At 42.4% G+C, this 24,261-nt stretch overlaps 1 protein-coding gene across 1 annotated transcript in view; it reads right to left on the minus strand.

Annotated features, from left to right (window-relative positions):
* Window positions 1–2,846: 2,846 nt before the first annotated feature.
* ADAM19 (ADAM metallopeptidase domain 19) overlaps window positions 2,847–24,261 on the minus strand; it is a 145,517-nt gene continuing 124,102 nt past the window's right edge. The window contains exons 14-23 of the mRNA XM_043980257.1: window positions 23,355–23,550; window positions 22,599–22,707; window positions 21,285–21,489; window positions 19,819–19,896; window positions 19,560–19,668; window positions 19,199–19,340; window positions 16,037–16,121; window positions 15,394–15,618; window positions 6,061–6,219; window positions 2,847–5,343 (exon numbers count right to left, since the gene is read on the minus strand). Of these exons, the coding sequence (XP_043836192.1) occupies window positions 5,290–5,343; window positions 6,061–6,219; window positions 15,394–15,618; window positions 16,037–16,121; window positions 19,199–19,340; window positions 19,560–19,668; window positions 19,819–19,896; window positions 21,285–21,489; window positions 22,599–22,707; window positions 23,355–23,550 (1,362 nt within the window). The 3' untranslated portion in view covers window positions 2,847–5,289. The remainder of the gene's footprint in view (window positions 5,344–6,060; window positions 6,220–15,393; window positions 15,619–16,036; window positions 16,122–19,198; window positions 19,341–19,559; window positions 19,669–19,818; window positions 19,897–21,284; window positions 21,490–22,598; window positions 22,708–23,354; window positions 23,551–24,261) is intronic.

The following is a 24,261-nucleotide window of genomic DNA, read 5'->3' on the forward strand; positions in this document are numbered from 1 at the left end:
TGCCTTGGTTTCTGATTTGGAATCTGGCTAAGTGTAGTAGTTCCTATTCCTCCTTAAGAAGTAAACAAGATGTGGTATTTTGGAGATGGGGAGAGAAGGGGACAAGCACGGGAGCTGAGGGTTAAGAGGGAAGCAGTACCAACTCTCCTGAAGCCAGCAGATTTATACTCTTTGTTTACTCTGGGCCCTAACCAAGCATTTTGTATTGAAGTACTCCCATGTCCATCCTTTGCTATTGCCTCAATGACCTGGCTCCCTGGTTAGTGAAAGTGTGCCTTGAATCTGCATGACCTTGTGGGCACACAGGCGGTGAGCTTGGCAGGGTGCACCCAATTCCCTAATGCTGGCTGCTGCTTCCTTTCCTCTGGACGTTGCACAAGGGCCAATCCCTGCCAATGAACTGCCTACAAAGGCAGCCACCCAAGTATAAGTGCCCAGCTCCAACAGCTGCGGCTGCCTCGTGTTCCATCATTCTTCACTCCCCCCAAGCCAACTGAGTACTAGCTCATCAGAGCAGCTGCCAGCTCCAGGATCCCAGCTGAGCTGCAGTGCCAAGGACCTTCAGATGAATGGCTTAGGCTCAGGGAGGACTGACTGAGTTTCCCTTGCTTGTCCCCCTTTCTTCTGTCCCTGCCGCAAGAATAGAGAAACTGGTGCAAAGACTCAAAGGGGAAGTAAGTTATGAATCTGGCTCAAGAAAATTAGTAAGAAGGACTATTCTTTCTTCATACTCAAGTGAAGCCTTGGATATGGGCATTGTCCCTGAAGACCATTGTTGATTGCCCGGGCCTGTGTGCTTATACACCCAAGTCCCAAGCAGATGAAAGCAGTTTCTCAGAGATCTGATGGTCCATATGGGAAGAGTTTATGGCTATGCCCCGAAAGCTGTTTCTAAGGAATGTGGATTTCTGTTAAGGACTAAATCAAGGCAACATATTTACTTTTGGTAGTTGAGAAGAACCTCGTACCCTCTGAGATTAAAAGTGTACCTGTGGGAGCAGAGGACAAAAGCTTTCATACCTCTGATGAGCTGATTTCTGTGCCCTTAGGAATCTTAGAAGCAGGGGATCTCAACTAATTGCTCCTCTACTACTTGGAAGGCAGTCACTGAGTATCTCAAGATTTTCCCTGATATTGCAACATGTCCATTTCTGCTTATTGCTAGAGGGAAAGGAGGCTTTCTTTAATTAAGATTCATTCGATCACAATTTTATCCTGAGGGGCAGCATGTATACTGGGTTATGTTGGACCTGGCACCAACTAGACCTGTGTCCAAACACTGCCTTTGACACTTACTGGAAGTAAGTGGAAAAGTCACCTTACCTCTCTGGGCCTCAGTTTCTTAATCTGTTTAAAATCAAGATAGTAATGGCACCTACCTCACAGGGTTGTTGGGAGGCTTAAATGAGATAATGTATGGAAAGTGTTTTGTAAACCTTAAAGTGCTATATAAATATCTGCTGCTGTTGTTATTACTGTTGTTATTATTGTTATTGTTATTATTATTACTACCATAAAATATCATTTGGAGTACATTCCTCAGCTCCCCTTGATTTGCCTATTCTAAACCAGCCTTGGGCCATCCATAGTCCAGCCCTCTAGGGTGGCCTCTTTAAGACTAGACCCAGGGCAGCTAGGTGGCACAGTGGATAGAGCACCGACCCTGGAGTCAGCAGTACCTGAGTTCAAATCTGGCCTCAGACACTTAACACTTACTAGCTGTGTGACCCTGGGCAAGTCACTTAACCCCAATTGCCTCACTAAAATAAAAAGAAAAAAAAAGACTAGACCCAGTTGGGGGCAGCTAGGTGGTGCAGTGGATAAAGCACCGGCCCTGGATTCAGGAGGACCCGAGTTCAAATCCAGCCTCAGACACTTGACACTTACTAGCTGTGTGACCCTGGGCAAGTCACTTAACCCTCATTGCCCCACAAAGCAAAACAAAGACTAGACCCAGTCTAAGGCCCATTGCACTAAATGGGGATGACTCTGAAATAGATTTCATTAAGAGGTATCCTGTTAGAGTAGAAAAAAAAAACATTTGCTAGGGATTCAAGTCCTGGTTTCCAATCTCACCTGTGTCATCAATTTGCTATATGACCTTGAATATGTCCCTTCCATTTTCTAGGACTCATTGTACCAGTAAAGTGAGAGTGTTGAACTAAATCAGTGGTTCTCAAACATTCTGACCCCAGTATTCCTTTATATTCCTTAAAATTATTCAAGACCCCACCAAGCTTTTACTTGGGTGGGTTATTTCTATCAACATTTAGACATTAAAATGTTTTAGTGTCATTATGGAAATAGCTTTGACCTTCCCTGAAAAGGTCTCAAGAATCCCCTAGGGTTCCTTAGACCACACTTGGAAAATCACTGGACCTTTCCATGCTAATGCCACTGGTTCGTGATCTTTGGCCTTTTACTTCTTTTCATTTAAGTAGTTTACCCTTCCAAGTTAAGATCTGGCCTTTGTTCAGGGGGTTTCATTGGTATTTTCTTCTTTTCCCAACCCATCAAAGATATAGGGAGACAACTGAACTAGTCCCAGACTGTATAGAAAAACAACCCCCTCTACTGGTGAAATGGAAATCTGGGCTTTCCTCCTTGTGAACTGGAACATTTTTGTCCTATTCTTATGACCTTTTAGTGGCTTGGATGTAACCTTTAAAATGGGACAGGGAGCTCTTTACAGCTGAGCAGCTGCTGGTGTCCAGATCCCCGGAGTTGGATGCTCTGGGATTGTTTTGGTAGAGACTGGATTTGCAAGACAATTCACGAGGTATTTCAAATGGCAAACCATAATTCATTTTAATTAAATATAAACAAGGAAAAAAAGGCACAATGATTTCTTATTCAAGTATTTTGCATAGATGCACAAATATCATCAATTGTAAACAATTAATAAGTGAATCAAGGAGAAAAGGATCAGAATTCTGTGTAAAATCTCCCAAATCAAAAGAAAACTTCACATATGCCCTATAGCCTCAACACATATCAATAAGCAAATTCTCTCTCTCTCTCTCTCTCTCTCTCACACACACACACACACACACACACACACACACACACTCCCATGTACTGAAAGTTTACTTTGGATGTTTTTGTTTTTTTTTGCAAAGCCTCAGCCTACATCTTCCATAGGGACTGGGGTACCTTTCCAGTTGGTTTCTGAATTTGATATTCCATGGGATTTTCTTGGGCTTATATCCTAAGCAGTGCTTCTTAGGCATGGTAGGGAACCAGGGTAGAGGAGCAATGACTAAAACTCTTTGCAAGCCTGAGTTTCTATCAGCTTGACCTGTCTCTATAGAACAGAGGCAGAAGCAATACATGGGACAGAGATCCAGAGAAAATTCACTCATTTCCAATTCCCAATACCTTTTTATAGGGACAGGGAGTAGGAAGGAGAAAGAGGTCTTCGAAAAAGTAAATTACTGGTTTCCTTTCCATTTTGTTTCAGGAAGAAATGATTTTAGGATTAAATGGTTGACTTGCCCTTCTCCCATCAGCTAGACATCTCAGCTGTCCATCTCCTATAATTGGGGATTGGGACAGAGGCTGGAGAGAGCTAGAGAAAACAGCTGGCTTAACCAGTGGAATCTCTGCCAATGTACAAATGGCTAATGAAGCAATTTTTCTTTTCATTGTCTCCCCTAGACAAAAATATTCTTTTCTGGGATAGCTCCCACAGATCTATGAGGAACTGGGTCATTTAGGATGGACCGTTTATAAAGGGGCCATGAGCAGCTGGCAGGGAGAATTCTACAGCAACATTCCAAATGGACTTTTGATCTGGACACTCTTCTGGGTCTTTTTCTAGGGAGAATTTTTTTTTCAAAGCTGGGAGATTCAAGGGATGTATCCTTTCTGGAATATTTGGCTGGAGAGGGCTAAACATTAGGTAGAAGATATCTGACTAGGTAGGTAGGCAGTTAACCCATGTCACGTGGCAATTCCTTAGATTCACATTGGAAAGCAACATGTCTGCCTTTACCCCTGATTTCATAAAACAAAATAAAAAATAAACTAAGTCGGGGGGGGGAGGGGAGCATCATCAATGTCTTCCCCTCACCAATCCTATTCCAGTCAGCAATCCTGAGATCTAATACCAGGAAGCCCAAAACACAACAATAAACACAGATTTATAAGCAAGACCCTCTCTGCAGTTTTAGGGAATTACTAATAAGCCCTGAGGATTAGCTACACACACCACATCCCTGGGAAGACAGGACTTGCTATCTTGCATTCACCAAAGCACCACACATCATTACAATTCGAGGGCCTGGGCCAGAGTGAGAGGGGAGGAGGGAACAAACAATGGAACTTCGGGGTAGCTAGTGCTAGAATGGAATGTACCTGATATGCACCGAGGAGGATCAGAGGCCCAATCTATTGGTATTCATGACCTTTGGCATCACCATTATGGCTCAAAGGAGGCACAAGCATGGTGCTCCCCCCTGCTGTCTATGTTATTGTAGATGGAGTGGTTAACCTAGCTGTAGTACCTATCTGAGTCAAATATGACCCATATGAATAATGGAGAAGGGGAGTAGGGAAGGAGAAGCACTCAGATCTCCACAGGATATGCATCACAAACAGACAAAAATATCCATATAAAGCCTCCCAACCAAGATGGTTCCTGTGACCTGGCACACCTTGATCACAAAAGGGATTGTCCCTGTTTTTTCTCTTAGTCCCAGGGTTCTCTGGAGCTGAACCACTTGTTCTAGCTTCTTAGAGAGGGCACGGAAGACATGGTGGATGGGTCCAAGCCCTCCACAAGCTTCAGGATAGGTTCTCCAGGCTGAGTCTTGATATGAAAAGACTTCATATAAAAAGGAGATAGATGTGACGTCCCTTATTAGGCCAATTCTTCCTTCTATGCTGGTCTTCAAGGGCTCAGGTGACCACTGGAAGGTAAGTGACCCAATCTCTGCATATATGCTGAGTGGTTGACAGTCAGGTGAAGCCAATGTTCATCTTCTTTCCCAGGCTCCTACTCTCTCCCCCTCCCCGAATCATATATTGCACAAAACAACACATAAATTTTGTTAGAAATAAATTGCTCTGGGCTTCCAAAGGAAGCTAGATCACACTGAGTCTGGGTCAAAGTATCCAAGAATTGGAGGTGATGAGGTTGAAGGTGGGGGGAGGAGGTAAGTTAAGTAAGATGGCAAGTGACTAGATATGTTTCTGCCTGATTACAAGGCCACTATATCTTTTGTGACATCCAGAGTCTTCTTGGAAAAAGGGAACTCCGGTTGGAACTCCTCAAGTAAAGTGTTGGTATTAGATTTTTGAGCTAGTTACTCCTCCAGCCCTCTGGGCTCTGAAATCTGGGAACTTTGGGGGAAAAAAAACAAGGGAAACAATTAGCTCAATGCACTAAACAGAAACAAAATTAACCACCTGGATATTTGCTAAACATGACGACTAACAGAGTGACTTCCCTCAATGAGTATCAGTTTGTCCCTTCATTAACAATCACTCTCACATTTCAAATCCTTTAGTTTACAGACTGCCATCCTCATATATCAGCCCAGTGATATAGGTATTATCCCCATTTAATTGATGAGGACACTAAGGCTTAAAGAAGTACATTGACCTGCCCCATAATTACAGTGCTAGTAAGTGGCAGAGTTAGGATTCAAAGCTAGGTCTTTTAACCAGGCATCTTATGTAGCCATAGTGGTAGGAAATGCCCCCAGAAGGAACCAAGACACCAACAAATCACATCCCCACAACCTAAGAGTTTAGCAAGGGGCTCAAACATCCATATCTGTTCATGGATCTATCAGCCTTTTGTGCAGAAACAAAACCTGGGCTAATCAGTTGATTTCATTACCTCCATCCCCATCCTAGAATAGGCAACACAGCAACACACCAACCCCCCAAAAGCTGCCTAAATGCTACATTCCAAACATGGACAGCCCCAGGCAATGGAAGAGTCTGATCTTTTGCCCTAGAGGGAACTACACTCAGCTCTTTCAGACTCCAGGGGCAGAAAGAGGAAACTTGTGTTCCTATTCTAAAGGCATCCTTGGGAGACCAGAGACACACCTTAGGAGTTGGAGCAGCTAGAGGCTGAAGGTGCCGAGGGCTGCTTCCAGCCGCAGGTGGCAGCAGGGCAGAGGAGCCACCATTCTTTGGAAGTGTCTTTCGACCTGGCACAGGGTTGGCAGGCAGAGCTTTCTGGGGTGGACGAGGTCTGGAGAAATCCTAAGGAGAAAGCAAAGAGACTTTCAGCCTGACTCCAAACAGATAGGGCAATAACAGAAATGAAGCTGGTCTCCTCAGGGTCACCAGCCTGCTGGGATGGTGGAGAAGAAGTGCCATGGAGAATAAAGGTTGGGGGTGGGGGACAGCCAGGTGGCACAGTGGATAAAGCACCGGCCCTGGATTTAGGAGGACCCGAGTTCAAATCCAGCCTCAGACACTTGACACTTACTAGCTGTGTGACCCTGGGCAAGTCACTTAACGCTCATTGCCCTGAGGGGGAAAAAGAGAGAGAGAGAGAGAGAGAGAGAGAGAGAGAGAGAGAGAGAGAGAGAGAGAGAGAGAGAGAGAGAGAGAGAGAGAGAGAGAGAAGAGAAGGAAGGTTCCTTCTGTTCATGGGATCTATGGATGATCCAGTCCAACCCTCCTTTTCAGGGAAGTAGAGAGCTAGTAAGACTCCACTGAAGAGGGTAAAGAATCCACAGAACTTTCAATTTAGAAGGCACTCTACAAAGCACCTAGCCCTCCCTCCTGTCACCACCCCTTTTACAAATGAAAAAACAGAGGTCCTGAATGGCAGAGTGACTTGCCTGAGGTTATACAATAGGTAAGCTCATCAGGAAATAGGACTTGATGTGAAAGTCAGGGGAGCTGATTGGTGTCCAGCCAGCTAATGATGATAATGATGATTGATTAATGATGATAACAGTACACATTTATATAGCACTTTAAAAACTTTTTAAAAATCTGTTCACAGATACGATCTCACAAAAATCTAAATAGGAAATCTACATGAAGGAGATAGGACAGATATCCCCATTTGACAAATGAGGAGAATAATAAGGCTTAATGATTTATGTATAATTTCATACTTTTTTAGAGGCAGAGATTATATTACTAGAACCCAAAACTCCTGATTCAAATCCTTTGTTCTTCCCATCAGCTCACATGGCCTCCATGAGCAAGGGGAGAGAAAAGGAGTGGTGGTAGTGGGGTATAGGATGGGAGTTTTGGAGAGAAACCCAAAGCTTTCAAATTATGCAATTTTGATTTTGACTTAGTTTTTTTCTTCAATTTTCTCTTCCATTTCTGATAGAATGACTGGCATCTCTAAAGGATATCCATCAAGTACAAGAAATGGAGGCCACCTGACAAGTCAATGAAATGCCCTACTGACTTCTGTAGTTTCCCATCTTGCCAGGCCCTACCCAACCTTTCATTCATTCTATGTTTTCTGAGCACCTGCCAAGTTGAAGACTAGAAAAATATGGCATACTCCCTGTCCTCATGTAGCTTGCCTTTTGGGGGGGGGGCAATGAGGGTTAAGTGACTTGCCCAGGGTCACACAGCTAGTAAGTGTCAAGTTTCTGAGGTCAGATTGAACTCAGGTCCTCCTGAATCTAGGACTGGTGCTTTATCCACTGCACCACCTAGATGCCCCTTGACTTTTTTTTAAACCAGAAAAACCAAGTTTTTTATTCCTGTACTTTCTTTTCCCTGAAGAGATGATGGTAAAAGTCTGAGGATAATCTCAGGACCTGAAAAATCCACAATCTGAGTCATCAGACCTTAGAAAACTTAAAGTGGTGTTAAGGGCTAAAATTCTAGCTAGTCTGTCTAAAATATCTAATGAGTGGTCACCAATAAATTATAAGCTTTAGCAAGAGTTAAACTTTTAAGCATTTATTAAGGAGAATAAGAATTTGGTAAAGAGAGAGAGAAAGGCCTAGATTCCTATCTATTAAAGGGAGAGCACATTTCTAGCTCCCTTCTCCACCAGTGTCCTCAGGAAAAAGTGCCAGTCAGAGCGCCAGGCTCTTCCTTCTTCCTCTCACTAGCAAATGTCACTTCCTGGACACCAAAGAAAAGACGCATGTTCTTGCCCTCAAAGACCTTCACCTCATGGGCAGAGCTCTTCTACAGTAAGTCTCCAGCAGGTGGCGTCATTCCAATCGTTATAGTGGTTTATATGGATTATTAAACTGTAGTGAAAGAATGGGTAAGTAGGTGGCTCTTACAAATAAGAAGAATTTTGTCTAATTTATTCCATTCCTTCCAAAACAATCCCCTGAACAAACATCAAAATAGGAAGGGAGACTTCACGTGGGTCCAAAGTGAAGAAGTGAACAGCTGTGTGCAGATGTCAAACTGTCATTGGAAAAACTCTATTCCAACAGCTGTTTGCCATGCAAAACGAATGTCTCAGGGGAAGCATTAACAGGGAGGAATCTTCATCCATATCTCAGTGTTTGGCCTCCCAGCTTTCCTCCTGCCATGAAGGGAGTGCTGGTCATGACAAAGAACAGAACGAGGCAGTCCAAGACTGCCCCAACTCAGCCTCTTGGCTGTGTTAAGAACTACATTCAACTTACTGAACAGTTCTAGAAAAAGAATTCCCTATCTGGATGGAGTCAGTGATCCGAGGGGCAGGGAGACAATGAGGATCTTGGTATCCAGGGACACAAAGAATTCCATGGAAATCAATAACCAGCCTATCAAAAGTTGCTCTTAATATAGGGTGTCTGGAGATTAGAAATGCTGAATGGGGACCCACTGAAGGCTTTCAGTGCTAAGAATACAGAACTAGGTCTTCCGGGTCCTTAGCTTGGACTTAAGACCTTCCAAGGTCTTCCTAACTTCCCAAGCACCAAGATCATATGGGTTTTGCAGATAGTAGGCACTCAGCCATAGTAAACACTTAATAAATGCTTTTTGATTAAGTATTTGTTGACATTGAAGCTTGTAAAAGCTGAAACTCTGCTATTAAACTCACTAGGTCACTTGACCCCTGAAGATCTCATTTCCTCAGCCATAAAATGGAGACCATAATCTCTTTATTTGCCTATTTTAAAGGGTCACTGTGAGGTTCAAAGGAGACAATGGATATGAAAAGCCTAAGGGAGTGTAAAACTTAGAGAACTGTACTAAGAGGCAATGATGGTACAGAAAGCCAAGCCAGATACTGTCATGCACAAGGAAGGAGTGAGTTCTCTCATTTGTCTTTCCCAACTGTGAGATCTTCCCACCAGAGAGGGCAGGCTGACTCCATGGGTACTTTTGCTAGATTATACAAGTAATTTGGTGATAAATGGAGACCAGTCTTGGTGGTAAGAGAAAATGGTGGTGATAGATTGTTTGATAAGACCGTGAATATCGGGAAAGTCTCCTAGAAGCTGCAAAACATATGGTACAACTTGATGGCACTATCTGTATATTAATCTTGATTCTCCATCTCTTGAATAATAAGGGTGCTCCTTATGTGTGTGGGCGGTGGAGGGATAAGTAGGATTTCTTAGTATTTATGTCAGTCTAGGCCATGTCTTCTATTATTTGACAGTAAACTCCTTGAAGGCAGGATTTGTGTTTTATCTAAACTCTATTTCTCACCTCCCTCCACCCCAATGCTTAGACTAGTACACTGTACAAAGGTACTTATTAAATCTTTGTTCAGTTGTAATGTTTTGAATTGTACTGACCCTGTACACAGCACATTCTTGTACTGGGAAATAAGTAAGACCGAGGCTGTGAAATTAGAGTCATTCTAGCTTTGTTGGTCTGACTTATTCTATCAGACCTGGCTTCTGCTTTTTTGTGTCTAAGCAAGGATGGTAAAGAGCACAAGGAAAACTTAATGGTTATCACCATCCCCACCACCACCATCACCATCAACATCTCAATGTCCTGAGCAGTTATGACTGGGGTAGAAAGAGAGTATTGATCAAGGTGGGCCAACAAGTTGGTCCATATCAAGTTTACCAGTTGAGAAGGTATCAACCAACCCAGAAACATGTTCAGAAAAACAAGGACTGATCTCTGTCACTTATCTATGTGATTTTTTTGTAAGTCACAACTTTTCTGGGACTCAGCTCCCTCATCAATAAAATGAGATGGTGCTAGCCTGATGGCCTCAAAGATTCCCTGTGCCTCTAACAATCAATGAGTCTATACTCTTCTGATCTGAGTTCAGTGAATGTATCCACATTATGATGTTAGCATGATAACTCACAGACGCTTTCCAGTTCTGGTGGAGGTGTCAGTTAGGTGGGGATGGATTGTTTTTTTTACCTTCTCTCCCTAACCTCACTCAAACCAAGCCCTGGGACCATTCCAGTGGTAGCTGCCCTCCACTGCTTCTCCCTTTCATATGTATGTCATTTAACCAAATAAAATGTAAAGAAGAGCTTGGGTGAGATATGGCTCTAACCCCATTTTTGCTTATCCAGTTAATCCAATTTCCCCAAATGATTTTTTATTGAATAAAGATTCTGTTCTCTAGAGATTTTTAGTAATGAGTTTATGAAACACAAATCACATGCATACATTAGTGGTATATTTCTGGTTTCTTTACTTTGTTCCATTAACATCTTTCTCTATTTCCCCCAGGATGGTATCATTTCTATAATTATTCATTTAAAATAAATTTTGAAACCTTGTAGGGTGAGGTCCCCTTCACCTGTATATGTGTGTATGAATGCAGAATTGCATTAAATCTATAAATTAATTTGGGAAGAATTGACATTTTTTGCGATTTTTGTTCAATTTAACCATGAGGAAGGGATACATTTTTGTTTTGTTCCTTCCTTGATTTCCATCAAAATCATTTTGAAGTTTTCTGTATATAGTTCTATATAGGTATTGATAGGTTAATAGGCAAATATTTGACATGGTTTATCATTATTGTAAATTACATTTTTTCTATGAGTTTTTCTTGATTTTTGTTGAGGGAATATAGAAATGAAATTATTTTATTTAATACTTTTTGCAGTGACACCAATGTGTGATATTGCAATGATACTGTGTGATATTGTCTTTTTCAGCATCACTTCTGCTTGGTCCAGATATGCAAACCATGTTTTCCTCATCTAAAGAAAATGGCAATTGACCAACTTTCTCTCTTTAACCAATTTTTCTCTGTGTGAACAATCTCTAGGTAAAAGAAGAAATTTCTAAGTGTTTGGTAGAATTCATGGATGTGTCCATCTGGCAATAGTGTCTTTTGTGGGGTTAGTTCTTTAATGATTTGTTGGTTTCTCCTACAATAGAATAAATTTTCTGCTTTGGCAGGGTTAGTTTTGGTAGTTTATATTGGTAAATTTCTTTTTTCTTTTTTTTTTTGTGAGGCAATTGGGGTTAAGTGACTTGCCCAGGGTCACACAGCTAGTAAGTGTTAAGTGTCTGAGATTGGATTTGAACTCAGGACCTCCTGAATCCAGGGCCAGTGCTTTATCCACTGCACCACCTAGCTGCCCCTCATTTCTTTTACCTCTTCAAATTTATTAGCATAATTTACTCATTGTCTTGATTTATTTTGGTCTTATAATATCTGCCTTCTCATTTTTTTTGCCTTCTCATTTCTAACTTGAAATTAGGTATTATCTTTTTTTAAATTGATACACCTATTCTTTATCAATTTGTTGTTGGTTTTCTTTGTCATCTCAGTTGTTTGATTCTTTTCTTGTTTTGATTATTTCCTTTTCTATTTTTTGTTTGGATGATATTTTGCTTCTTTTCTGAGATTCTTAAATGCAGATTCATCTGACTAACATATTGATATGGGCATGCAGCACTACCAAGTTTGCCTCTGGATATTGCTTGGGCTATATCCCCAGGCTATTTATATACAATACCTTGTGGTTTTCATCCAAGATATAATACATTATTTTTTACAATTTCCTCATTCACTTGATATTATTTAATAGATTATTTTAAACCGTAACCCAAATAGCTTTTATATTTTAATTACACAATCATTATTTATGACTAACTTTATCAAATTATAATTCATCAAAGTAGTATATAGAATTTCTGCTTTTCTTGCCACTATCTTCTTTTTTACTCATAATATTTTTTTGTTTACTTCCCACCTATGCTTGAGGGAGAAAATATATATTTCTTTTCCACCTCTTTTTCCTCTTTTCTTATATTTGTTGAACTTACTGAATTTTAATTTAATCAGTACAACTTTCAGAAGGTTTTTGCAATTACTTGTGAAATAGTTTATCGATGCAAGAAGTATTATTTTAAGTACTTGCCTTTATGGCTCAATAACCAGGCTACCTTTATAATATCATTGAAATGCATATAGTTCTGTAAACTGTTCAAAGTTCAAAAGTTTACCATTTGTCCATCTCTTTCTTTCTAACAGTATACTAAGTTTGGCTGGATAGGTAATTCTAGATTTCTAGCCCACGCATATGAGGTAATGCATGGAGTGCCAGACTTGGAGTCCAGAAGACCAGATTCAAATCCCACTTCTGACACTAGCAGTATGAGTATGAGTAAGTTTTTAAACTTTATGATCCTCAGTTTCCTCATTTGCCAAATGGGTATAATACTAGTATACCTGCTTCATGGTGTGTTATGAGATTCAAATTACATAGTCCTCTATAGAAAATCTTTGCAAACTTTAAGGTGCTACATTTGTTGTTCTTATTCAGTTGTGTCCAATTCTTCATGACTATATCACACCAATACTGTCCATGGGGTCTTCTTAACAAAGATACTGGAGTGACTTCTCCCTTTTCCTTTTCCAGTATATTAAGCCAAACAGAGTTGAAGTAGCTTCCCAGGGTCATACAGCTAGTAAGTATTTGAGGCCATGTTTGCACTCAGGTCTTCCTGATTCCAGGACAGCTAGATGGTTCAGTGGACAGAACACTGGGCCTGGAGTCAGGAAGACTTGGCCTGAATGCAAATCTGGCCTTAGATACTTACTATCTGTGTGACCTTGGAAAACTCATTTAACCTCTATTTGCCTTAATATACTGAAGAAAGACATGGAAAATTGCTCCAGTTTCTTTGCCAAGAAAATCCCATGGACAATATGGACCAGAGCATCACAAGGAATCAGATGTGACTGAATGACTGAACAACAACAAATGTCCTGATTCTAGGTCTAGTGCTATATTCATTAAGCCACTTAAGTTATCTTCTAAAGTACTACATACCTGTCAATCATCATCAATAAAAATAATAATTTCTGTATATATTACATTCCAATTTGCCTGATCATTCTATAATGCTCTCAGTATGTCCTTTTTGTCTTATTGTAGCCCATATACAATTCTTTCCTTAAGTGTTTTAACATTTATAATATGTCTAGGAAAGTTGACCCAAAAGGTTTTTTCCAAATAGGGAACCAGTAGATTCTTTCCATTTGTCTATTGTCCCTTGTTTTCATAATTCTGGAAAGCTTTCCTGAATTATTTCCTGAAATATAGTTTTAAGATTCTTCTCTGGTTTTGTTTTTTCAAATTTTCTGGGATGTCAGCAACCCCTGAAATTGATATGTCTTAACCTATCCTCTAGATTTGTCACTTGTATTTGAATACTTTTCAGTTTTCTCAATGTGTGAGTTCTCTTTTTAGCTTGTTTTTCTACTTTCTATATGCTGTTTTCCACCATTGTGAGCCTAAGGTTGATTGATTCTATAGGGATCTTTTTGTGGTTTTCTATTACATTCTCTGATTAGTCATATCTTTTTCATCATATCCTCCTGATTTTTAAAAGTATCTTTTCCTTCCAGCTTCAGTTCCTTTCATTTAAAAATTTCTGCAAGTTTTTTTTTTAATTTGTTTGGGCAATTTTCTTATTATGGAAATTTCTCATTAAATTATTTAAATGTTGAAGGATGTCAGGATACCTTGCATTGTTTCTTTTGCCTCTGAGATTTTAATCTGTTTCAGTTGCTCTGTGCTGTTTTGTGGTATTGTGTTTTTATCGTTCATTTTCTTTTGTGGTAAATTTTTATTATCATGTGTGGGTTTTTTCAACTATCCTCCCTCTCCCCCCCCCCTTACTGTTTCTCTTGTTTTTCTAAGGGAATGTAAGGAGCTTGGCTTCCTCATAACTTCTCACTCCACCATCTTCACTGGAAGCCTGCCCAAGGCCATCTAACCCAGCTGTGCTCAGCTTCTCTGTCTCAGTAAACACCCCTGATGTGAGGGGAAACGATCTCTGTACTTAGGCACTAGGGATATTTATTTGACACAGATTCGTGGTCCCTTCCTGGTTTTGTTTGCTCCTTCTTCCTGCCAGGAGCCTTGTCAACTAGGAGGTGGAGGCTGGCTGCTGAAGTTGGTTGTTTGTTTCTTCCCCTCCTCCATCGACATCTGAATTCCTTTTGCTCTGGCTTTCTCTTCCACCCCCTTGACCCGGTGCTCAGGGCCAGAGGGTCATATGGGGTAAGCATAGCTCTTTCCTCCTCAAAAACCCATTTTGTGGGTTTCTAGGAATAACAAACTTACAATTTCTCTCTCAAGTTTCTTTTTTCCTTCTTTTTCTTCCTCCTTACTTATATATTTCTCTTCTTTTTTCTTTTTCCCTTCTCTTCTCCCATCTCATCCTCTCTCTGCTTTCTCCTTTCTCTTCTCAGTTTCCCTCTTTTCTTCTTCTTTTTAATGCTGTCTTCCCTCTTCCCTTTGTTACCTCTTTCCCTTCTTTTTCCATCTCTTCTTCTTCTCTCCCTTCTTTTCCTTCTCTCTTACTTCCCTTTCTTGTCTCACTTTTTAGGAAACGCACAAAGAGAAGTATCATCAAGGAAAAAAAAAAACCTTCAAAATCAGCACCAAACCCTCTTTGTTTGCTAAACAATAACCTTGATCCTAACTCCCCTAAACTCACCAGAGCCCTGACTCCATATCTGCCAGGATCCTTAGGAATAGAGATAGCTCAGACCTGTCTGTAAATCCCAACCTGCACAGCCTAGACCAAGAAGAACAGGAGGAAACCCTAGGTGAATGAGGTGACAGAAATACAGCTGAGGAGCTGTGTCTCTGGGAAATGGGAAGAAGCAAACAATGAAGCCCAGGAGGTTCAGCTGAAGATGGAAAGACTAGCTTTAGGGCAGCAGCAGCCACTTCCTTAGAAACCCTGCCTGACTTTTCTCAGCAGACAGTCCTCTCATTAGGGGGCATCATTAGCATGTTCTGATGAAACCTTCTATTCTTAAATTCTTCTTTGTTCTAAGTCCTTTGTGGTGATGGGGCTGCAGGGATTATATTGTACTGATGCTATTTGTTTTAACACCTATGTTGTATCCTACATTTAACCCTATGACCTTAGGCAAGTCATTTGTGCTCTCCAAGTCTCAGGTTGTTCATCCATACCATTAGAAGGCTCTGGGTTGTTTCTAAGATCCCTTTCAGCTCTCACACTATGAGCTAGGCAAACCCTTACCTGGGTAGCAACATAATTAGGAGCTGGAGGCACTGGTCGGCTTGGGGGAGGCCTTCTCACAGATTCTTTTCTCTCCACTTGGGTCATGGCCCCTGGGGAGTTCCTGACGTCCCTGTTGAGGTGTACCATGAGAGGGGGAGGTGGGACTCCACCATGCATATAGTCTGGAGGCGGTCTGGGGGGAGGTTGTGATGGCTTGCGTGGAACTTCAGGTGTGTTGGTAACCTGCATATGGCGTAAAACACAATACACCAGTGAGACATCTGTACCTCATGTCTGAATGACCTACATCTTAGTTGTTCTCCTATATATCCCCCAGTGGGATGAATGACCAGAAATAGGGTGATAGGCAAGATGAATTCTGGAAGATCCCTCTACCTCTAGAATTTTCTGATCTCTGATACTTGGGTAAGTTCTTGTCTTTCCAAATATGTCTTTTCCAAGAATGCCACAACGAGACATAACTTTCACACCAGTTCAGTAAAATTTGTACACAGACCTGTTTGTAACCCCTCCCCCTCTCTTCTCAAGAACTCTGGAGAAAACCAAAGAGAAAATTATGCATATGTGCAATACAGATGGTCCTGGGAAGGTGCAGAAATGGGGAGAAGACACAGGTTTCCCAAGTATACAAAGTATTTACCTTTCTCTTTCCCTGAGGCGTCTGTAACTTGAAAGTTGGGTTGGCATGGCCAGTGCCACCATTCTGAGTGACCTTGAAGGGGCAACTGGAAACAAGAAAAATGGAAGCAAGTAAGCACAGGTGCTGTCAAAGCCAAGCTTGTCCCTTTGGGTTCCAAGCTGCAATCCACGTGTCCGTATTTCTCCCTCCCCTATACTCCCTTCTACCCTGAATGAAAAAAAGGGGTTTCTGTTCCCCTCTGTGTGGTTCCTCACAGCCACCCCACCATCCTCCATCCTCCTCTCCATAGTCTCATTGAAGAATAATACACAGGCCCAGCCATCTGAAGACAGAAAGCATCACAAATTGCTTCTGAGCTTCCACCTTCCCAACAATACTTTTCTTCCCTCGAGGATGGATCTAGCGGAAATCACTTGGGCCCATGGGTACAAAATTTAATTTAAGTTGTCAGTCAAAGTCTCTGCACTGGAAAGAATTTGCATCAACTGTTGTTGGTTTTGGTTTAAAGGGAAAAGATGAAGAGGGGGGAAGTGATTGCAGTACTAAAAAATGAAATAGGCCAACACATACCAAAATAGAAAGTCTCATGTCCTCACCCCAGAGCCAGAAGTGGGATGGGGTGATGGGGCTTTGCCCACCTCTGTTCCTCTGCACTAGCTGTCTCCCCAAGCTTGGAATGTACTCCCTTCTCACCTCAGCCTCAGAGAATCTCTCATTTACTTTTCAAGGCATAGTTTAAGAACCATCTTTTAATCTACACAAAGCCTTTCTTTCCCTGGACATCATAATTGTTACTGCCTTCTGTCTCTAAATATCTTGTATTGAATAGCCTTGTGTTTATTTTGTACTTATTCTGCATATAGTGACATATTTACATGTTTTCCCACAGATTGTACATTTAACATTTAACAAAACACTGTACATCTTATTCTCCTGAAGAATAAAGATTGTTTCATTTTGTTATTTTGCATCACAAGGACCTGGCACACAGTAGGGTGCTTAATAAATGTTTATTGATTGAATGATTAATTTCCTTCAAGGCCACTGAAATTTAGAAGGTGTTGATGCCCCTTGTACTTATTCATCAGGTTCAAACAACTGAACTTAGTACCTAATTAGCAAAAATTATTCGTTAAAATAAGAAAATACCAAATAGTTGTTTCCTCCACCATGCTAAGTAGATCTAAGGAGCTGACAGCTGCATCCCAGATGAACTCTTCTCAGACTAGACTTATTTTTGTCCCTTACCTGCTGGTCCCCCTCTCCACCAACAACTTTATGGTGCCCTGAGGTCTATGCCCACAGGGGCCAGTGTCCTTGTGTCTCTGCCTCCCTTCTCAGGGTGCTTGTGTCATAAGGTCCAAGATCTTTTCCCAATGTCCCCCTTCCTCTTCCCTCCAACACTTACCTTGCCAAATGCTAGGGTTCTGAACACTTAGCTCTGCTAAGGCTTAAAACTGTAACTATCAATCAATCAATTATTCAATAAACATTTATTAAGCACTTACAAGGTGCCAGGCACTATGCTAAATTCTGGGAGTACAAAAAGAGGCAAGAAATAATCCTTGCCCTCAGTAAACTTACAATCTAACAGGGGGAGACAGCAACCAAAAAATATATACAGACAAGCTATGCAAAGGATAAATAAAAAATAATGAACAGTGGAAGGCACTAGAATTTAGAAGGGTTGGGGAAGGTTTCTTGTAGAAGATGTGATTTTAGTTGGGACTTAAAGGAAGCCAGGGAAGTCAGTAAGCAGAGTTGAGAAGGGAGAGTATTCTAGCCACAGGAGACTGCCAGAGAAAATGCCTGGAGTCGAGAGATGGACTGTCTTGTTCATGGAAGAGGCAGGAGGCCAGTGCCACAGGATCAAAGAGTACATGTCAGGGAATGAAGTGTAAGACTTGGGAAGATAGGAGGAAGCCAGGTTATGAAGGACTTTGAATACCAAACAGCATTGGTATCTGATCCTGGAGGCAACTGGGGGCCAATGGAGTTTTAAGTAAGTGAGTAACATGATGGAACCCACACTTTAGGGAAATTACTTTAGAGTCTGAATGGAAGACAGATTGGAGAGGGGAGAGACTTGAAGCAGGCAGAAGCACCAGACCATTACAGCACTCCAGGTGTGAGGTGATGAGGGCCTGAACTTGAGTGATGGCAGTGTCAGCAGAGAGAAGGGGGCATATCGGAGAGATGAAATCAACAGTTCTTGCCAACACATTGGATGCGAAGAATCGAGAGACTGTGCGGAATCTAGGATGACTCTTGGTTTGCAAGTCTGAGGGACTAGGAAGATGGTGATGCCCTCTCTAGTAATAGAGAAAGTATGGGGGCAGGGTAGGGTTTAAGAGGAAAAAGAATGAGTTCCAATTTGGACATGTTAAAACTAAGATGTGTACTGGGTATCCAGTTCAAGATATCTAAAAGGCAGTTGGAGATTCGAGGCTGGAGGTAAGCAGAGACTTACAGACAGGAAGGGTAGATTTGAGAATCATTAGCATAGAGATGGTAATTAAATCCTTAGGAGCTGATGAGATCACTGAGTGCAGTAACATAGAGGAAGAAGAGAAGGGGGCCTGGGGCAGAACTACTCTACCTCTCTGAGATGAGGTTTCCTCATTTTAAATTTGAGAACCCCAAAGGAAGGCTAACAGCCATTTATGAGAAATATAGCATCACCACAGCCATCTGCAATCATTAATGATTGCATTAATGATTCAGGCTATAAAAGATAGCCTGAAACTGGCTTGGGGTGGCAATGAAAGATGCCAAGACATCTTTGTGCAGGTGACCTGAGGGAACCTTTCATGTTGTTCTCCACAGGGTTTGCTCTATGCTGCCACCTCCAGGTACCAGGATTGTTAATCACAGCTCTACCTGGCCTAGGCTTCTGCCGGCTCTAGCCCTTTATCCAGAACTGGATCATCTCTAACCTCTGAAAGCCACAAAAGGCTAAATGACCCCAAAAGGTCCAGCTATGATAGACTTCTAAAGTACTTGTCATCAGAAGGTAAGAGACTCAAGGCATAGAAACCAGCTTAGGGGGGTGGTGGTATTATATTTGTCCAGGAGTGTGGCAATCAAGATCTAGATGACCAAGAACTTAGGATAAAGGTTGGGTGAGCAGCAAGGTCAAGACATTCATCACATTCATCTCACCTGAACTGTTGCCTCCACTTGGAAGGGAGAGCTGAAGGTTTGAGTGGGCCCAGTCTGTGCCTTTTACAGTAATACAGCACTAGTAGAACGATACCCAACAACAAGATGGCAGCCAATACTCCAGCCACCACAGGGCCAACACCTGCCAGAAAGAGAAGGAAAAAGCCAAGCTGGAAAAAAAATCTTTTGTATGGAAGTGTAAGGGTCATTTAGACTCAAGAAGCTTCTGAGAAAAATAAGAATAATAATTATCATTACTTCTAAAAATCTGACCCCAAGGTCTTCTACTCCTCCCTTCCCACTTGTGCTATTTACTGCCCTAGAATGCAGGAAATGACAAAGAAGAGGGTATCTCACTCACTCTGGGGGGGCATGGGCCCACTGTCGATGCTACCTCCGTGGCCCACAGTGTTGCAGAAAGGTGGAGCCCACCCTTGGAAGCAATGACAATTCTGTTTATTGTTACAGACCTGTGGTAAGAAGACAGGAGGCATGAGGGGTTGCCATATGGCAGCCCAGTTCTTCAGAGAACCCTGGCATCCCACAGAGAACTATCCCCCTCCACCACCCCCTTGAAAACAGATGGAGGACAAGTCATGAGGCCTTCTGCCAAGACTTACCCCATGGCCGTGGCATTTCTTCCCACAACCTTCAGTTTCAAAAAAGGAGGTGTTCCTGCATTGTCCCTCGAAGCAAATCTGTGGGAAGAAGGAATTGAGTCATCCACAGACTGGGAATTGGGAACCTTGGCTTCTAAGTCTTTACTTTGTCAAGACTCAAACTGAAGCCACTGCACCTCGATGAGATTCCATCTTTTAATCTTCAAGATTCCCCCAGGAGAAGGCAGACCACCATGCTTAGAAGGCACAATGTCCTCAAGGCTATCAGCAGTCATTTGTCATCCCTCAGATTATAAAAGATGATGCTGGTGAACCTGGCTTGGCAAGCTTGGTGCTACGTTTCTGCCCCAGGGTGTCTCTGTATTGTGGTTTTGCATGAGAGAAGTACAAGTGATGGAGAATGAAAATGTGGGCTGGGTATTAAGTACATGAGGTGAGGGGATTTATAACACTAAGGAGTGAGAATGAGAGGAAAGAGACATCTGCGTGTGGACCATCACAGCTTATTCTACTTTCAGTGTGAATGAATGTTAAGCTGTGAGTGTACTGGGGGGAAGTGTTCAAGAGCAAAGGCAGAGGCAGGCATCTTCTGGTTGTATATCCCTGAGTCCTACAAAGCTGGGAGCTGTGGTGATAATCCTTACAGGTACTGTCTCTATGAATGATACAATGACAAGCCCCCAGTGGTGTCCACACAGGATAAAAAAGTGCTAAGAGAGAAGGCAACAGACCAGGCTCAGGAGAAACCAAAACAAATGGCAAGTGGTGACGTGCTGGTGAGCACATGAGCGCATCTATGACACTTCACCTGCAAAATGAGGTTAAGTCATGGCTGCTTTGCCAGTGTGCATGAAAGGTCTTTCAGAGGTACAAAGTATGATACAAACGTGCTGCCATGGTGGTGGCTGTGGTCAGCTCTAAATGAATGGAAACAGAATAATCCAAATAAGCCTGGCTTTATCACTCGGCGCCATAGAATTGGAGTTCCCATCATCTAATGATATTCCGTACCAGAAATGAGAAGCCATCCTCCCCTCTACTCCCCCCTACACCCCTTGCAATAACCTCACAGGCCACTGGCTATTCTCTGCTTAATGGTAACCTTGGCCTTTGTGGTAATGGGTAGCATGGAATTCATTGCCCTCAAGGTCATCCTCTTCCACTAGGAGACAGCTCAGAGCGCTAGAAAGTTCTTCCTTATACTGAGGTGAAATCCGTCTTGCTAGACCTGCCATCCATTTGTCCTTAGCTTTTCCCTCAAATAGATTAAGTCTAAGCCCTCTTTCTCCATATTTCCAATGGGAGGCCTTGAATTTGGGGATTAGGTGAATTTACATGGTTATTTGATCTCCACTGTCCACCTTGTCCCCAGTGCTCTTCCTCTCTGACAGGCTGAGGCTTGTCCCCGACATATACCTAGACTTCCTGGAGCCCATTCTTTACTGTTGTAAAGCCAGGGCACTTACATGGTTATAGCCACACTTTGTCCCCGTCATCACCAGCCCTGGATCCAGCATGTCTCCCTCTTCCTCTGGAGCTCGGTACACATGGGTGCCCCGACAACGGATCTGCTTCCCATTCATGGTGATGGTGGTATCAATAGGTACCGCGTTGGACTCCAGGGGCCTGGCCTCTGAACTCTGACACTGGATCTTCCCACACTTTGCATCTCTAAACCCAATGAAGAAAAAGGGAGGTGGAACTCAGGGAAGAGAATAAAGACGTGTAGTAGCCATGAAGCAGCCTTCCTCCCTTACCATGATCAGTAAAACTGGCCTTATCTGAAAGGTTCCCCTGTTGGTGAGTAAAGCATCTTTCTCTTGAATGGGACTATGCAGAGCAAAGCCTAAACAATACCGTCTTGATTCCTGTAATCACTAGCCATGTATGCAGCATTTCTTCCTCTTCCTCCAGACCCTGATATATATGGGTGCTGGGACAATGTATCTGCCTCCCATTTGCGGTGATGGTGGTATCAATGGGCACGCAGAAAAGGGCAGGAGAATTGGCCAAGGCCAACTCCCGCTTTATGAGAAGAAGGAGAGCTAGGGCGACTGATATAGCACAGCTTTGTAAGTTGTGTGTTTCTCCAGTCATGAGAAGAGATTAGCAGTGATCCATCTCCCTTCTGTCACCAGGTCCTTGTGGTAAAATATGAAAGTTTTTAACAGTCGGTTAGGATAACTGAAAGACGCCAGTTTTTCAAGGACCACCCTTTTGGGGAGGAGATGAACAGTCCGCCTGCTGCGCATGTCAGACTGCCTGCCGGGTTTTTGACTTCTGGGGTGGAGAGAACGGCAGTAAGCCCTTTTGCCTGCTTGGCGGGACTCCTGACGGCGCGGCACAGACGGTCTCTCTCTCTCCAAAGGTGGCCTTTTCGGTTTGGTGAGTTTTTATAAGGAATATAGACTAAGCCTAGATTTAAGACGATTTGTATTGTATTTCTATTTTCCTATCCTTCTAATCAACATCACCTTGTGACTATATACAATAAAGGCTCTATCTAGAAAACCAGAAGCTTCTTCCATGTACTAGTCTGGGAGATAAATTAAGGGAAAAGTTAAGTAGGGGAGATTTATGATCTAATATCCAATTTTAAATCTCACATCCTGCTTTAGAAAGAAAGGCCTGCAAATGTAAGCAAGCACCACAGGAGAAGCAGGCAGCTGGCCAGGCCTCTCTACTACTCTGGTATGTCTGGAGCTTATAGAGGCTTCGGCTTCCCTGGGGTCAGGACTAAACTGGGTGTGGTGTCAGCCCTCTCCCTTTACAATCATCACCTCATGGCACACTTCTTGTGCTCTCCATTCATGTCCTTCCCGCAGTTCCCAAAAGTGTCTCCTGCTACGTTCACCTTCTCAAAGCAGAGGTCAGGGGCAGGGCGAGCTCCTGGGAAGAGAGAACACCTTTATCAAACAACCTCCTTCTAGAGAGATCAGAACAGGTCTTCGGCAAATCTATCCCATCAGTAAGTTTGCATTGGGAGATTCCCAGAATCCCCTGGACGTTGTGTTCCCTCCCCTCTGCCCTACTCTTATTATAATAATAATAATAATAAATTAGCATAATATAACAGCTAGCATTGGTTTAGCACTTTAAGATTTTGCAAAGTGTTTTACAAATATTATCCCATCTGATCCTCACAACAACGCTGAGAAATAGGTGATATTTTTATCCCCAACTGAGACAAGTCAGAGGTTAAGTGACTCGCTTGGGGTAACACAGCTAATAGTGTCTGGGGTCAAATTTGAATTCAGGTCTTCCTGATTTCAGGTCCAACACTGTCCACCAGGTTTTATTTTGTTTTGTTTTTTTGCCTTTGACAAATAAGTATGTCTTCCAAATCCTATGTACCTCCTACCCATAGGCTTCTTGTGAGGAAAGGAATTCCCTAAATTTTACAGAATCATACATATGAGTTGTGAGGTTCCCTTAGCACTAAGATGCTATGTTACCCCTGGCATTTAAAGAAAAGAGTCAGATTGAGATAAGGGCTTCTGGGAAGGGAGGTATATGTCTCCAGGGGAAATGCTTACCAGGGCCCCAGAGTTGTTGGCACTGCTCCTGGTAGGTAAGGCACATGCCATTGTAACAGTAAGCCTGCCCGCCTTCACAAGGGGTGCCATCCATCTGGTAGAAGTTAGTAGGACAATGAGGTGACTTTCCAGTACAGAACTCAGGAAGGTCACACTGCCGGGATTGCTCACGGCACAGAGTGCCTGGAGGTAGCAGCTGAGTCATAAGGAGAGAAGGGATAAATCAATAAGTGAATTATCTTTCCCCTCACAAGAGCCCTACCATCAGCATCTACTTTACATTCCTATAAAATTTTCTTATTTTCCACTTTTAACCCCAATACTCTTCTGGTGATGTGACAGGGCTGTTGATTTTGGAAACCAATAACTTCAGAAGTATTAAAATTGTAGGTGACTAAGGGGCAATGGAGGAACAAACATCATCAAAGACAGCACCAGAACAGGAGGTGGGTCAGTTAAGTACCAAATATAAGAAGTCATAGACCCTCTGAATGTGGCATAAATTTCCATTAAATAGCAAAAGACTTAGGAGGAGAACCTAGTTTATTGCGTAGATATTGTATGGAGAAGCTTTGAAAGGATAAAGATGCTGAACAGTTGTGTGCTACACCATGAGAACAAGTGTACACACCACTGAGGCAGCAAAGTATTCCCACAACACTTTGCACATATACTCTCTCATTAACTCAACTCCTTCCCTATTGGGATCCCAGTGGCTGGGAGTACTAGGCAGAGGAGACCCCTATCTCTCCCCTTCCCTGTTCCTGCACCATCAGTCAGAGCCAGACACCTTCTGTTCAGCCCCAACTCCACATCCCCAAGGAGGCCCTAGGCCCATGCTAGAGATATCATTGGTAGCCATCTTGGAAAGAACAAAGAAAAACTATGCCCTTTTCTACAATGTTCC

This window comes from Dromiciops gliroides, chromosome 2 (genome assembly GCF_019393635.1).
Source record: "Dromiciops gliroides isolate mDroGli1 chromosome 2, mDroGli1.pri, whole genome shotgun sequence".
NCBI classification, from domain to species: domain Eukaryota; kingdom Metazoa; phylum Chordata; class Mammalia; order Microbiotheria; family Microbiotheriidae; genus Dromiciops; species Dromiciops gliroides.